The sequence below is a fragment of the Strongylocentrotus purpuratus genome, unplaced genomic scaffold (genome assembly GCF_000002235.5).
Source record: "Strongylocentrotus purpuratus isolate Spur 01 unplaced genomic scaffold, Spur_5.0 spur5_scaffold_18, whole genome shotgun sequence".
Taxonomy (NCBI): Eukaryota; Metazoa; Echinodermata; class Echinoidea; order Camarodonta; family Strongylocentrotidae; genus Strongylocentrotus; species Strongylocentrotus purpuratus.
The window spans coordinates 8,157,054-8,172,484 of NW_022145603.1; the positions used below are offsets into that span (position 1 = coordinate 8,157,054).

At 38.4% G+C, this 15,431-nt stretch overlaps 2 protein-coding genes across 2 annotated transcripts in view; both read right to left on the reverse strand.

Moving 5' to 3' along the window:
• Positions 1-74: 74 nt before the first annotated feature.
• LOC592869 (zinc finger protein 37) lies at positions 75-11,170 on the reverse strand. The gene is made up of 8 exons (XM_792373.4): positions 11,083-11,170; positions 9,039-9,365; positions 7,777-7,833; positions 7,226-7,285; positions 6,449-6,619; positions 3,620-4,628; positions 3,000-3,043; positions 75-986 (listed from the first exon to the last, which is right to left on the reverse strand). Exons 1-8 carry the CDS (start codon positions 11,115-11,117, stop codon positions 152-154), a joined length of 2,538 nt encoding a protein of 845 aa, XP_797466.4. The 5' UTR covers positions 11,118-11,170; the 3' UTR covers positions 75-151.
• A 2,994-nt stretch (positions 11,171-14,164) lies between these two features.
• Positions 14,165-15,431, reverse strand: part of LOC105437391 (epoxide hydrolase 1-like) — an 18,209-nt gene continuing 16,942 nt past the window's right edge. Inside the window, exon 8 of the mRNA XM_030989133.1 lies at positions 14,165-14,337. The gene's annotated coding sequence lies outside the window, so the exon portion shown is untranslated. The remainder of the gene's footprint in view (positions 14,338-15,431) is intronic.

Below are 15,431 nucleotides of genomic sequence, written 5' to 3' on the forward strand. Positions count from 1 at the left end.
TGCTCTCACAGTTATTTCACATAGATTTACATGTATATATATTGTCGACCAACATTAATAGCACTTTTTTGGGGGGTAATTAAAGCCGAGGTGCATCTTTTCGGAGTATTGTTTGTCTGGCATTTTTCTAGGCATATATCAACCAATCAGATCATTTGTTTTCTCTATTCAGAGCCATCGCTTTTATTTCTCTCTTGATCTTCCTTTGCTCTTTCCACCAGTCAATCCCATGCTGTTTCTTCTTGTGGTTCTTTAGGCTGATCTTATGGGTGAACGCCTTCTCACACACCTCACACACGTACGGCTTATCTCCTGTATGCTGCCGCATGTGTATCTTCAGACTGTTCTTCTGAATGAACGATCTGTCACACATTGAGCATGAATAAGGCTTCAGTCCACTGTGGATCAATGAATGTCGCTGGAGTTGTTGCCAACTTTTGAAGATCTTGCCACAGGTTGAGCACTGCAAATCCCTTAACGCTTTCTTGAAGTGGAACTTTTTAATGTGACCCTTGAGGAATATCCGGTGCTTAAACCTTGAGGGGCACTGTGGACATTGGACGTAATCGCTTTCCTTGATATCTAAGTGTGAGATCTCATGTATTTTTATATACGAACTTCTGATCATTTTACCGCACTGCTTACAGTTACACATTACAATACAAGTAGGATTATTGTTATGGCATCTGTTATAGTGTGTTCTAAAGCCCAAGAGCAGTTCTTTGCACTCCCAACACCATCCCATGTCAAATTTGTGCCCCCTTTCAAATTTGCTTTTGATTGATTGGACGGCATCCTTGATTGCTTCTGGGCCCTCATCAATCGGGATGTGTTTTTGTAAATGGTGCATAATTTCAGGTTTCTCTTCCCAGGCCTCAGAGCAGATTGGGCATGCCTCCGGGAACTGAAAGTCAAAGTCTTCATCGCTATCTCCTCCATATTCCAAGCTGTCATCACTCTCAAGGCTGTCCCGGCCACCAAGACACCTACCGGTACAGCAAATGGAAAAGAAACATAAACAAATATTTAGAGGTTATCGCAGCCTCGAGTGATGCACATGTACAAATATTTTAATAGATGTAAAGTGTAGAAGCAAAGAGATACCAGCACTGGAGAACTAGCTAGCGAGAGTCATCTGATCAAGCTTCGAAGCCAGATGATTTATGACAGCTGTTTTGGGTTCACTCTAGATATCACGCAGTGTGAGCATGCGCAGTTGCTACTTTCGTATTTGGCCTTCTTGGATTAATTATTTTGACAATCGCAAACAATAACTAAAAGCACCGATTCCGAGTACGAATTGAAACTTGTTCCTGATGATTCGAAATTGGAATTCATGATGAGTTTTTTTAAGTATTATTAGAATTAAGACTAGATCTATATAAAAGGGAAGCACAAACGTACGTACATTGCAGTCCGTGTCGGTTTTGCAATGTTTTGGGGAAATAGCCTTGCACGATTATGACAGGCTTTTGACATATCTTTTCAATGGTTATCATATCATTAAGTAACATATCCATTGCCTGATTAAACAGAATGAAGTGGTTAACAAAAATACAGCCATTATCATTTCCTTATTAAACACTACCCCCCCCCCCCCTCCATCAAAATCAACTAGGGTCTAGACCTTACTCCTTGGCCTTGTCCTAGGCCTTAGGTCATAGCCGAGGACCTATAGACCCCTCTACGGTTGAAGGGTGCTTCTGTGCAATTTGTTCCATACAAAAAAATGCCTTTTATCTGTTTATTTCATTCACAGATAAATATCTAACCCCTACGACAACCATCCTCTAGAACAACTACCCCCCCCCCCCCCGGACAACTATCTAAAGGGGTAGTTGTCTGGAGGTAGACGTCCTAGGGGGTAGTTGTCCTAGGGAGTAGTTGACTGGAGGTGGTTATCCGGGGGTTGATGTCCAGAGAGTAGGTGTCCGTATACGAGGTCTGTCACTACATCACAGTGACATTGGCCATTGGATATTCCGTCACATGTGTATAGTAATTTCAACTTTCAGAGTCATAACTTTCTTATCATTTCGAGGGTTCAGTGACACAAAGACGTAACCCCATATTTTGTTAAAATGAGTATTTGATATCAAAATGTTCAGAAAAATATGGGCTTTCCAGGAAACACAAAGACTAAACTCCACCCCACACCCCATTAATGTCTAGTGAAACATAGACTTAACTCCTTAAGGCCCAAGTGCTCATTGACACATAAGCCACTTTTTCTCAAAATGGCAAAAAAGGGAGTTAGGTCGTTGTGTCACTGACCCCTCGATTTATCTTTTTTCATTCAAACTTTCATCAATCCGCTTCTCTTAAAGGTAATACAAAGTTTTGGTATGGGGTCATGAATTCGGTTCAAATTAAAATGTTAGAAGCATATATATGCGTTCCTACAATATTCATTGATCGTTGTCGCGGTTGAAATCGAGTCTGAAGTTATGAAATTATAAATAATAAACTCTTTATATTGTATAGCTCCCTCTCAAGGTCAAGATGTTAATTTAGCTTTGAAACAATGTTTCTTGACTAAAATCGACCGATTAGCTATTCCCGTTTGGAAATTATATATTACAACTAAATATATATAAGATTTTCATGGTCGCAGCTACCATTGTACGGCCATAGGCGCTATTTGAAATTTATCAAAATTTACCGGGAGCACCGGTAAATTTTTATATTCAATTTTTCTCAAAAACAGAAGTGTTTTAGGGGCTAATTTTTTTAGTGCTTATAATACATCCACAGGGGCATCCAAATATATCAAAATTGTAAAGATTCACTCTCCATCCAATTTTCAAAATTTCCCAAAACTTTGTATTACCTTTAATGTTGCTGCTTTATTTTCAGAGCAATTTGATATCAACATGAGATTTTCCTTCACCGTATGCAAATGATAAGATACACTACCATGTTACATGAGGTTGGTAAAATAAGGGGGAAAATACCATTGAGTTTACCCATTAATGTTTTTTTTAAATAGGAATACTTACTTGGAAGACTTGCTAGATCCTGGTATATCCTTGCTGTTCATTGTCTGTTGTGAATAAATGAAAACAAGAGATTACACATTCATTCATTTGAATGTGATGTGTCAGGAAATAGGGGATCAAAAAAATGCATGACCTGATGGTCTTAAAAGTAAACCATCAGGACTTATAATAATAATAATTATAATAATATGTAACACTTACATTGCGCAATTCCTGTCCTAAGACATATCAGTGCACTTTACACAAATCAAATAATTATTAACTTAGCTTTAGCTCCAGCAGCCGTTATCAGCGCACAGTGCATTTCAAGGAATAATCCTACAAGGTTCCCCTTTCCCCCACCTGGGTCAAGTGTGGCAAATGTAGATTAATGTCTGAAGGAGTAATATCTCTGTTCAATAATTTAGTCAATCTGCTGAGTCATTTTGCATAGATGAAGTCAAAGAGAAAAAAATTGTCCTCAAAATTAACATCCGCTATCCCTCCTTCTCAAGACCACAAATACATTAATTATTATCACTGTAAAATCAAGGACAGGCTTGCCAGTAAGTAAACAGAAGCAAACCTTCACTTAATGTTGGAAGACATGTTTTTTTTCTTCACATTATATTTATACTTACCGAATGTAGGGGCATACTGGCTGAAAGATCATGAGTAGGGTCAAAAAGCTCTTGAGCTTCATAGTCTATTTCCTCATCATCTTCCTCATCATCTTCAATTTCATCCTCTCCTTCCTCTTCAACCATGTCCTCTTCCTCCCGCCCATACCATCCTGGTTCAGAATACACAAGCTTGCTATCAGATCCAAATTCTTGGTCCTGCCTTGGATCAAAGAATGACTCTTCCATATCTGAATGCACCAAGTTTGATTGCTCCAAGTCTGACAAAACTTCTTCTTTCACGACGACGCCGACCGGATGATCTGTCGCTTTTGACAGCTTTTTGTCAGGATCGAGTTCTTTCCCATCGTCCAATGTCGTACTACCATCATCATAGATGTAATCCTCTGTATTATCTTTTTCATCAATGCACTTGGCCTGACTGAACTCTTGATTAGGCACCTGCTCAAAGTCTTCCATGGATTCAACAGGTTCCATCTTCACCACTTGAGTTGATCCAGGAATATCTTGTATGATATATCTTGCTGGGAGCTGAGAAGATCCTGTAAGGTTTCTCTGCAGAGGGTGTGCTGCCTGCACGTTTGAACCAATCTGCATTAGATTATTCAGAGCCTGTGGAGTCATGAGAGAGTCTCGTTTCAGAACTCCTGCTGTAGACTGAGAAGATCCTGTAAGGTTTCTCTGCAGAGGGTGTGCTGCCTGCACGTTTGAACCAATCTGCATTAGATTATTCAGAGCCTGTGGAGTCATGAGAGAGTCTCGTTTCAGAACTCCTGCTGTAGACTTTTTAACCATGATGACTTTGATGTTAGGAGTCTTAGGACCATTGGAAAGTGGATTACTAGCGCGATCCACAAGTCTAATCTGCTGTGGGCCACTAGGTTGTGGCCTTGCTAAAGGTGGCATGGGTTTGGCAGGTGGAGAGCTACCACAATGGCTACAGCTGTATACATCAGGCATAGTTTGAGTTGCTTGATCTACACACACACTCTTCTTCGTGTGCAGGAATCTGGAAAAGAAAAAAAGAAGAAAACATTTTCAGTTTAAGATAGAGCAGAGATCTGATAGAGTGATTGCATCGTGAAGGAAAACTGTCAGGAAGCAATAAGCAAAAGTTGATTATTTGCTGTAGCCGCGGGTAGGGCTGTGCATAAGCGTGTATTTTGGTAGTCCTGTACACGTCCCAATACATGGCCGGTTACATGTGTACACGGTCACCACGTTTTTGTGTTTTTTTTTCTTCCCTTTTATGCATCAACATACCTCCGTTGTGCATGTGCACACTGGGAAAGCGCACATGTCCGATAGTGTTGTGTGCAAAATCTATCCAATCTTGTGACAAACTTGAGAGTATTCAAAGAAAAGCCACTCGTATCATCCTGAAACAGCACAGGCAGCAGATGCCCTATCCCGAGCGTCTAAGACTCCTTAATTGGGTCTTGCTAGAATCCCGTAGGAAATACTTATACTCATTAACTTTGTTGCAAAAGCTCTCTACAATATTGTCGAGAGCAGTGATATTTCTTCGAAAATCAAAGTAATAGAAAGGAGACAAGAAGATAAAAATAAAATAAGCACTGATCATTTTATTTAATGTATATATATATATATATTTGTTTATGCTGAGGAAAGCACAGAACTTTTCCCTTTTTTTCAATTGTTTACGATATGTTTTTAGTAAAATGTGTCACTTAGAGATAACCCTCGTGTAATCATATGCTTTTGTAAATATGTTAATTTAGATACCTTAATTTATATATAAACCTATGAACCGGGACCTACATAATACAAGCTTTGCTTTTTAGTAGATCCCGCACTTTATTGATTGATTTATATGATTGTATTCTCTGTTATAACTATTATCATGTACATTATGTTTTCTATATTGTATGTTTATTTAATTACCATTGTTCATTATGTTCAATAATGTTATCTTTGATAAAGAGAAATAAATAAACTTGAACTGGAACTTGAACTTGAACCTGATGGCTCGTATGAAACATATACGGTAAGTGATTCCGCTATGTACATATTCCCTAGACTGTGTCACTAAGGTACCGATTTCGAGTGAACTCAGTTGAGTTTTGTACAGTGGTGTTTAAAATATTGAGAATCAAAATAACAGTTTTTGATACCGTAAATCTCTGTGTATAAGGTGAACCCCTATTTTTAAGACAAAAAAAAGAGGGAAAAAATTGCTTTTCTGCAGACACAGTAGTACATGTACGTTAGAAAACCTTCATTTTGCTACAAGACGAAGCGATATTGAAGGCACCGATTTGTGCTTGTGAACTTGTTACAAATGAAAGTAATAATGTCGTTTTTTAAAACTAAAGATGGCAGACAAATTTTCCTCCGAGTCCAAACAGAAATTCAGATATAGGCTAGCTTGGTTTAAGTTTCTGATTGGTGAGTTGACATCCCATGTGTGAGTGAGCTGGGACCATGCCGGTGCTCTACCAGGTACGGGTCAGCGTCGGCCTAAAAAGTAGTATTTTGAGGACTAAAAATATCCTGTACCTGTCTATAAGACGCACCTTTCAAATTTTACCAGTAGTAGATCCTATTCTTTATTTGCATTATGTTAACTATGTTGAGACACAGAGATGGTCGAAAAACCACTAAAAAGTACCATTTTGAGGACTCAAAATATCCTGTACCTGTCTAAAAGACGCACCTTTCAAATTTTTCCAGCGGAAAAAAAATGCATCTTAAACGCGGAGACTTACGGTACACAGCCAGGATAGTAATGCAGCTACAAGTATGTGTGGCAAACGCCATGACATGGATGCCAAGTACAGTACGAGTATGAAGAACGAATTGACTTACGTTGCGAGCAGCAGGCTGATTACTTTTTTGTCCGTCAAATGTTTCTCCTTCCCGATGGTTCGAATTTCCTCCAAATCATCGTTGAACACACACATATTCTTTGGGTTATGCTTTGCCTGGTACCGTAGATCCCTCGCTTTCCTCTTTCTTTTCTTCGCTGAGTCACTCATACTGTTAGTAGTAGGCAAAGAGAAAACGGAGTCATGACGATACACAGAAAATTCATACCGGTACCTCAAGCAGTTCTTGAGATATATAGCGATAAACAGAAAGCGGAATGGTCATAGGTCTGTGTTGATGAACACAATATACAAATGCGTATCTAATCAAAAGTAAAGTATACAATGAAATAAGAAGTTACTGAAACGTGGCTGTTTCACTTGCAACAGAATCCTCTGTGTTGTGACTGGAAGATCTATTTTCATGAAATAATTAATTGAAACTTAATAAAATACGAAATTGAAACAAAATCAAAATAATGTGACATGAAAAAGTTATATGTAGATTAAGAATTATCTTTAAAATATTGTTATTTTTAGTTCTGATAGTAAAAATGCAAAATTTGAATCAAATTTGTTGAATAAGATTTGATATAATAATATATAATAGCGTTTGTCTTTTTTCCACATACCAGTCGTATGTGGGAATCTTGGAGCAATTACAACAATTTTTAACCTCTCATTTGTTTGGTATTCCCCTTGAGAAGAACAAAATTGTTAGTCTTAACATTTTTGAGATGTCTTTTTGAGCATTTGAAACTAGCAAAGGCAAACTTACCGGGTAGCATCGATAGAACCTACTGAGAATGGAAGAGATGGTGCATCTGATTCTGAGTCACTAGAAGAAAAATTAAAAAGAGTGAAATATTATTCAAATACTTCTGAAGTACATGTCGTGTATCGGTGTTGACTTCACCTTTGTGTGAATCTATTGAAATATTTTTTTAATCAAATTTGAATTGAATTTAAATTCTAGTTATTCAATCAATACATCATAACTGTGTGAATGGTAGATATAACGGTATTGAAATATAAAGATATTATACAAATAAATTGAGGGGAACATTTAAACTATATTAAAGATTAATGCTTTAAAGGTGGTATCTCATTGAACTATGGTGACAATAAACATTTCATGTCAGACAAAATGAAACAAAATCCCCCTTTTTTTAAGTATAAGAACTTCACCAAATCCCCCCCCCCCCCCCCCCCCCCCCCCGGAGATTCTCAAAGAAAATCTACTTGTATGCGATACTTCAACAAAATACACATAACATGATGCTAATTTTTCATAATATCTTACAGTCCAACAATAAAAGAAAATCTTACCTGTCTTCTGTATTTCCAACGCTGAAAGTGGAACAGTTTTCAGAATGTTCTTCATATCTATGTGTGAAGAGAAGAAACAAAACAATAAATTTACTAAAAAGGTAACAATTTGATTTTTAAAAAAACACAAGACACAGTATTTCATAACTCGTTCAGACACCCTACATATATTTATGAGTCTTTTGATTCATATCTTTTCTACAGATTTGAATACAATAAAGTTTATCCAGTTTCAAGTGGCAATCTTGAACGGTGTGAACTGAGTTTCCTTATTGATCCAGTCACCTTTCACAGTTTTCCCTCTCCTTTTTGAGATGGCTATGCAAGATTGACATGAACATCGTCTTCTATAGATATTCTTCTTCTTCTTCAAGATAATCTGCCTCCTTCAATACGTAGAGTTGTTGTGGTCAAGTGGATAAGTCGTCGGACTGTGGATCACAGAGTCCGCAGTTTGAGTCCCACCGCGGTACTAATGTCCTTTGGCAAGACATTAATCTACATATGCCACTCTCCACCCAGGTGTTAAATGGGTACCGGTAGGAAGGAATTCCTTAAATGCTGTGAGCGCCAAAATCGGCAGCCTAGCGTAGCCGGGTAATATTCGGAGCACCTTGAGTACCTTACAAGGTGGATATGTATATCTGATATTATCATTATTATTATAACTGAAGATTCTTGCAGATGCCATATATACTCAGCCTGATTGGGGGTGCAGGTGGAGCACTACACCGGGGTTTCCCCCAACTCTTATATGAAAAGTGCAGTTTCATTTCGTAAAAACCTGTATTTAAAAAGATATCATCTCTTTTGTTTATATATTTTCTAGATGTTGAAAGTGGCATTGTTGAACATCTGGCATGTTAATCGCTATCAAAAGTTCTTTGACTGAAGTTAGATCCCATATTTTTAGGGTCTACCTATTGCCAATGGAAGGATTTTAGTGACCAACCCACCGCGCCCTCTGGGTGTCATGTTCTTCTGCTACGACGATTATTGGATTAAAATCAATCAAAATCTGCAAGATCGTCAATAAATGGTGAAAGACCGTAACAGATCCGTGATTATAGGTATATTGTGGAGTGTACAGAGTGTACATTATTTTCTGTATTGCAAGGATAAGAGTAAAAAGAAGGATCTCAGCTAAAAATTGGTGTAGGTCTAGGTCATTATTTAGTTAAAATGTGGACCTACTATACATGGTCATAGTCATAGCTAGACAAGTTGGCCTATCTGGATTTTGTTTTCCTTTTTTTACTCACCTGTCCAGTAGAGAGGACGCAAATTCGTCATTGGTTGATTCCACAAACTCCTTCAATTTGACTATATTCCATCGTTGGAATGTCTCGTCGCTCAACACCACTCTCTTCCTAGATCCACGTAGATCTCTACTCCTCCTAGTTCTACCAACATCGACACATTTTTTTCTTTCTTCATACGCAGCATTCGCCCTTCTTCTTGAATCACTGTAGCGCTTCCACTGGGGCTCCGGCTCTCCTACTCCACAGGCTCCACCACCACCACTTCCGGGAAGCTCCGGCTCCTTCATTTTCACAAGACGCAACGTACAAAAATTGCCGGCTTGAATGCTATAGAGATATATTACATGTAATTAAAACGGTTGCATTTAATAATTTATTATGATTAATGTTGCAGATTACCAAACTCCAGCAAAGCATAGAGTCAATGCTAATGCGTATTGACCTCTAGCATTGCATACTTGCTGAGAGGCAGGTATAACACACAAATGCACACACTATTGCATATTATATACCTAACTTAAGAAATCCAGCCATCTAATTGGTCGAAATGGGAGTCATGCATTTTAGCCATTCCCGTAAAGAAACAGAAAATGTGAAATCGATCAGAAAAGGTTGATCATCTAGCATAGATCTAGATGTACTGCAAGGTTCTGGAATCATCAAAATGATAAGAAATTTGGCCCAGTCTTCATAAAGTTACAAGCACTGTTCACAGAAAGATGTATATGGGACTACACACATGTGCGCGACACGTGCGTTCTAATCTCTCACACACCAATAGATAAACTAATTTACGAAATATATCAATTAGACCTAGATCTAGGTCTAGTAGGTGGTTTCCCGGCAAAATTTTTATCATCGTCAGTAGGGGCGCTGGTCCAACAAATAAGGATCGTCTTCTTAAACGAGGATCGTCTTCATAAACGCAGACCAATGCATCCTCAAAAATGAGGATCGTCTGCATCTTCGCAGACGTTTCATATTTTTGATCGGCGCATTGGCGATGCAAAAAAGGATTTCCCAATGATTTTCTTGAAGTATTTTACATTGACTTTGTACAGAGACTTTCACATTATGAGCAATAAATCCTTGGGAAGACGGACAACCCATAAGAGTAGACGGTGAGCTAGTCTAGGGTTATATTTCCAAAGGGAATCCATTTTTCGCATCGCCAGTGGGCGGTTCGGTAACCCGAAACCCGCAGAGCGCCGATGAAAAAAAAACGTCCTAGAAAATGCAGACGATCCCTACTACCCTAGATCTATTTTAGACTAGAGGACGCATTTTGTCTGCATTTATGAGGATGATCCTCATTCTCGGAGCAGCACGCGCCCTAGACAGCAATAACCATCTGATTTGGGTCATTTCTTTAATAAAACTGACATTTGTTGTCATTCTATAATCGGAGGTCTAGTAGTGGAGCCAGACGTAGTCTCAGTGGGATTCCATGACATTTGCTCCGGCGACAATTGCTCCGCTGTAAATTTCATACACTAATCGAATGGCTAACTTCAACCCTGGATTCAACACTATACCCTACCCTAAACCTAACATAAAACCCTATTGAAACCCTAACCCTAACCCTACATCTTAGACGAAATAAAGCCCGGAGCAATTGTCGCAGGAGCAAATGTCGTGTCACCCTCAGTGGAACAACCGACGATTAGAGAGTCTGAAGCTTTCGGTCTACGCGCGCCCCTAGGCCCTACTGATGACGTATTAATTATTATTAAAAACATATTCTTTCACATGATTGGTAATCATTTCATTTTTTGAAACTGGGGCGTTTCCAATACTGGTCTTTACCTTTAACTGCAGAATACCCCGCACATTTAGACTACCACATCGTATTTTACGCCGTTTTGTGCGTCATTGCAGCGCTGAATTTGGCAAATTCAAATTGGATGTTCGTCGCTAATTTGTGACAACCTAGGGCCTAGACTAGACTCTAGAGTCTCTAGATTCTAGTCTAGTTAGTATTACCGTATATTCCATGCAAAATTTGTGTTATAGACCATTGATAATCGCTAATTTTTTACCTTACCTTTGACTTGTTTCTTTTCTGTTACTTATGGTCATTTAGTACATAAATTAGACCCTACTTGGATTCTGATTTCTGAGCACTATTCCAGTAACGTAAAAAGTCTAGCCCGGCCCGTGTACCTAGAGTGCCATGCCTCGATCTAGCCTAGTCCCACACACTAATTTGTATGTACCTCGAGCGCGCTCATTGAAACTGGCGACCAATAAGGAGGAGGCTAGCCACCAATAAGGCGAAATATAGTGTCTCCAAATCGTACAATCCAAAAGGAAAAGAAAAATTTGCACATAGCGGCTGACGGTAACGGCAAGAGCCCGCCCCCCCCCCCCCCCACTCAGTGTTATTTAGGGTACGCATATGTTTGTTCCCTCTTTTTGAAAGCACCCCCTATCTGAGGACTACCAACATTTCCGAACCCCCCCCCCTTTCGCGGGCTTTTCCTGCCTTGGAGACCCCCCTAAATCATGAAAAATGCTCAATGTACCCCCTTAAATTCAGAATAATTTCTCAAGGAGTCCAAAGAGATGAGAAAAAAAAGAAAAAACACCCCTTTTTAAAGAAATATCAGGGTGAAAAGTTAATACACCCCTTTTTTTTACAATTCTCGGGCCGAACTTTGTCGCACGAACGGTACCCCTTTACCGGACATTTTGGTAACACGCATGGGGTCCGTTCATTCTCGGAGTGGGGGGGGGGGGGGGGGGGGGCGGGGGCAAGAGTAAGAGAATATATTTGGATGTTTAAACAAATCATTCAAATTGATAATATTTAATCAAATAATGGCCACACCAAATTTAGAGCTGAAATCTAACTCTTTACTCTCATATAGGTCACATGCTGAAACTGTTTGTCTGGGACTTATTGTTTCAGATTGAATGTAGGGCTCAAACTGGCATATCGGAAGGCTTATCCGCACAATATAGATTATTATGGCCAAAATGTGTTTTCAACTTTGAAGGCTGCATAAGTCTATGGCAGAGGCACGGGGCACAGTGCTCCTCCCCACTTATTAAAGTACCCCAAAGTGCTGCTTTTAACATAGGAATTAATTAGTGCCCCTTTACCTTCGACAAGTTCCCATTTTCCTTTGCATTGTCCATTTTCTATTCATAAGTGCCCCTTTTCAGGTAGGCCTACGAGAAGTTCCCCTTTTCACTTTTGATAAGTGCCCCCTTCACCTCTGATAATTGCCCCATTCTGACAGATATACGTGCATGTTTTACTTTGACAAGTGCCTCTTCACTGCCCACCCCCCCCCCCCCGATCAGTGCTCTTTTCATATCTTTATGAGTGTCCCTTTTCACCTCTAATAACTGCCCCTTTTATTTGACACGTGCCTTCCTAAGCTCTTTTCCCTTCTTATAAGTGCCCCTTCCCATCCTCATCTCTGATAAGTGCCGTTTATTTAACATATATTCCTCTTTTTCTTGTCAATAAGAGCCACTTCCCCCTTTTCATAAAAGCCCCCTTACCTCCGATAAATGGCCCTTTAAAGGCATCGTTTAACAATGTTGTGTTATAAAAACCGTTAGGAAAACGCAAAATTTGATTTTGATTTCCAATTATAAATATCTTGATAATATCAGGCAAGGAAATCGGCTTGTACAAGTCATGGGATTCCTGATTGACCTAAAGGTTTATAGTTATGATTTCAGCATGAGCTAAATCCAGGATTTTGTTTAAGAATCTGAGGCAATGTTACCGAGTCCTTTTAAAATTTCTTTTATTCATTTATTATAAGTGCCTCTTTTCATATTTGGTCAGTGCTCCGGGCTTTCCAGGTGTGATAGTGCCCCTTTTCACCTCTGATAATATCCTTTTTAACAATCATTACGATACGCGTGCCCCCGAGTCCTTTCTAAAAAGGGATATATCCCCTTTTCACCTCTTATAAATGCCCCGATCAAAATGTGATGGGTGCCCCTTTTCCGTTGACAATTTGCCCATTTTCTATTCTCATAACTGCCTTTTTTAAATCCCTATAGTGTATAAAGTGCCCCATTTTCACCTCTAATTACCCTTTGTACTTTTTCACTTGATCTTTTTTTCTCTTCTAATAAGTGTCTTATCCTTTTCGATTAAATGTCTCCTTTTCCTCTCATCATTAAACGTGCCCCTAATTTCAAGCCACTATAAGAGCGATTTCCCCCAAAGCTCGATGATATAATCATGTCATTTATCAAAGGTCTTTTCAGTCTACCGTTATGAGAATGTGCATGACCCCATCATGATAGATGTATATTTTTGCAGAGCGACCTCACAAGTCTTTAAAAATGTCCTCGCTCGCAAATGATATTTCAGACCATCATATTCACCCCGGGGCAACGTGTCTGACACGGCCGGTTGTAGCAACTACTCCGAAGATCAAGATTACATTAATCTTGATCTAAGGAGACACGAACGAACGATTCAACTGCAAAAGTATGATGCCTAGGCAATGTCTTGTATGATGTATAAAGAGAAACAAATATTGAAATCATCTTTGATAAAGTTATCACAATGTACGTAGGGGTATATACCCACGTCTATTTTTTTTTTTTCGCTTTGAAATTTCCCGTTCTGTACGTGATTTTTTTCTCTCCAGAAAATGCCCTTTTTTGTTGGTGCCCCCCCCCCCCCCCTCTTTGGAATTCGCTCAGCTGCCTCTGCCCTGTAGAGAAGGTGAAACAATTAGAGCATTCAAAAGACATATATTTGCCCCTCTATGCCCAGGAGTGGAATAGGGACCTGGTATAGTCTGGGCCGGGGTATAGTGTTAGGATTAAGAAAGCCAGGGGAAAAAATATAAAAATTTCGGGGGCTACTTTTGAAGCTTGCTTGCATGAAAATAACTCTTTAATTTGTTCTGCATTAAACTCTATACAAATTTGGGGGTCTCTTTTATGAGTTTCAGGGGCTCTTTTTGGAATTTTGAGGGCTAAAATTCGCCCGGAGCCCATGTGTATTTTTTTTCCCTGAAGAAAGCTTTAGTGATATAATTCACTGTATGCCCTTGCTATGATTACATGGTAGAAACCATCCTTGGTAGCAGAGATGGTGCACACACGCTGTGCATAAATGAAACCAAGGTACATGCACATGTATATAAATTAGTAAAATAAAGATATTATTTATTTATCAAAATTTCATTGATAAGTTGGATTAAATCCAAGGTTTACATGATTGAACATTCAGTATAAAAATCTATAATCAATAAATACACATTTCACAACATGAATTATTTGAGTATCTCTTTGGTTAATCACTATTAAACAGCTACTGTATTGGGCTTTAATTACACTGTGTACCCTTTAAAGCCTGTTCATATGTAGGGCTTTAATTACATGATCACAGTATAGTATTTACCCTTACGGCTTGTTCACATGTAGGAATTTAATTACATGATCACAGTATAGTATTTACCCTTACGGCTTGTTCACATGTTGGGCTTTAATTCCATAATCACACTATATAACCTTTAAAGGGACTTTGTAACATTGTTCATATGAGAGATAGTGGTGCTAAGGAAGTGACTTCAATGCTCGATGTACAATTAAAGATAATCTGAAAATTTGAGTGTAAACGGACCATCATTCATGGTACAAATTGGGAAAAACTGATCTGATCGATTCCTTAATTCTCCCAACTATATATTACAATTTAATTACATTTTAGGTGAATGGAAATCTCACAAAGCAATAAAATGGCTCTACATTCCATTCCAGACATTTTAGTGTTGACAGATTTTTTATAGCCTGTTTTATGTCTTTTTTTTCACGGAAAAACGGTTGGGAAAATTCAAAAATGTTTGGGAGAATTTACTGTTAATCACTGTTAGAGGGTGGCGTACATCGACGCCTTCAAGGAAAACCATAGATATCTTCATGGTTTGAGAATTTTTTTCAGGATTTTTTGCATGTCAGAGGGTTAGTACAGTAGAAGGAATATGGTAAGTAACATTTTATACAAAAATTATACAATTTTTTGCATCAACCTTCAACAATGTTACCAAGTCACTTTAAGGCTTGTTCACATATTGGGCTTTAATTTCATTATCCCACTCTCTATCTCTCTAAAAAATGTGACGTTTCATTTTTGGCCAGTAAAGAAAAATATGTATGTGAAATCTGTAAGGAACATTTTTCCTGTTATTTGTAACTCTATACCTCCTGAAATATTCTCATGCAAGTCTTTAACATTATTTTAAAGAAACTTAAAGCAGCATCTTATATCTTAATATCAATGATTCTTGTACCAATAATTATATCATATAACATTACCTTACACTACAACCTTACAAAATATCTGTTTAATTAGCCTATAATTGATTCCATTATCTTTCATGTCTGTTATACCTTTCCTTATGCACTTTT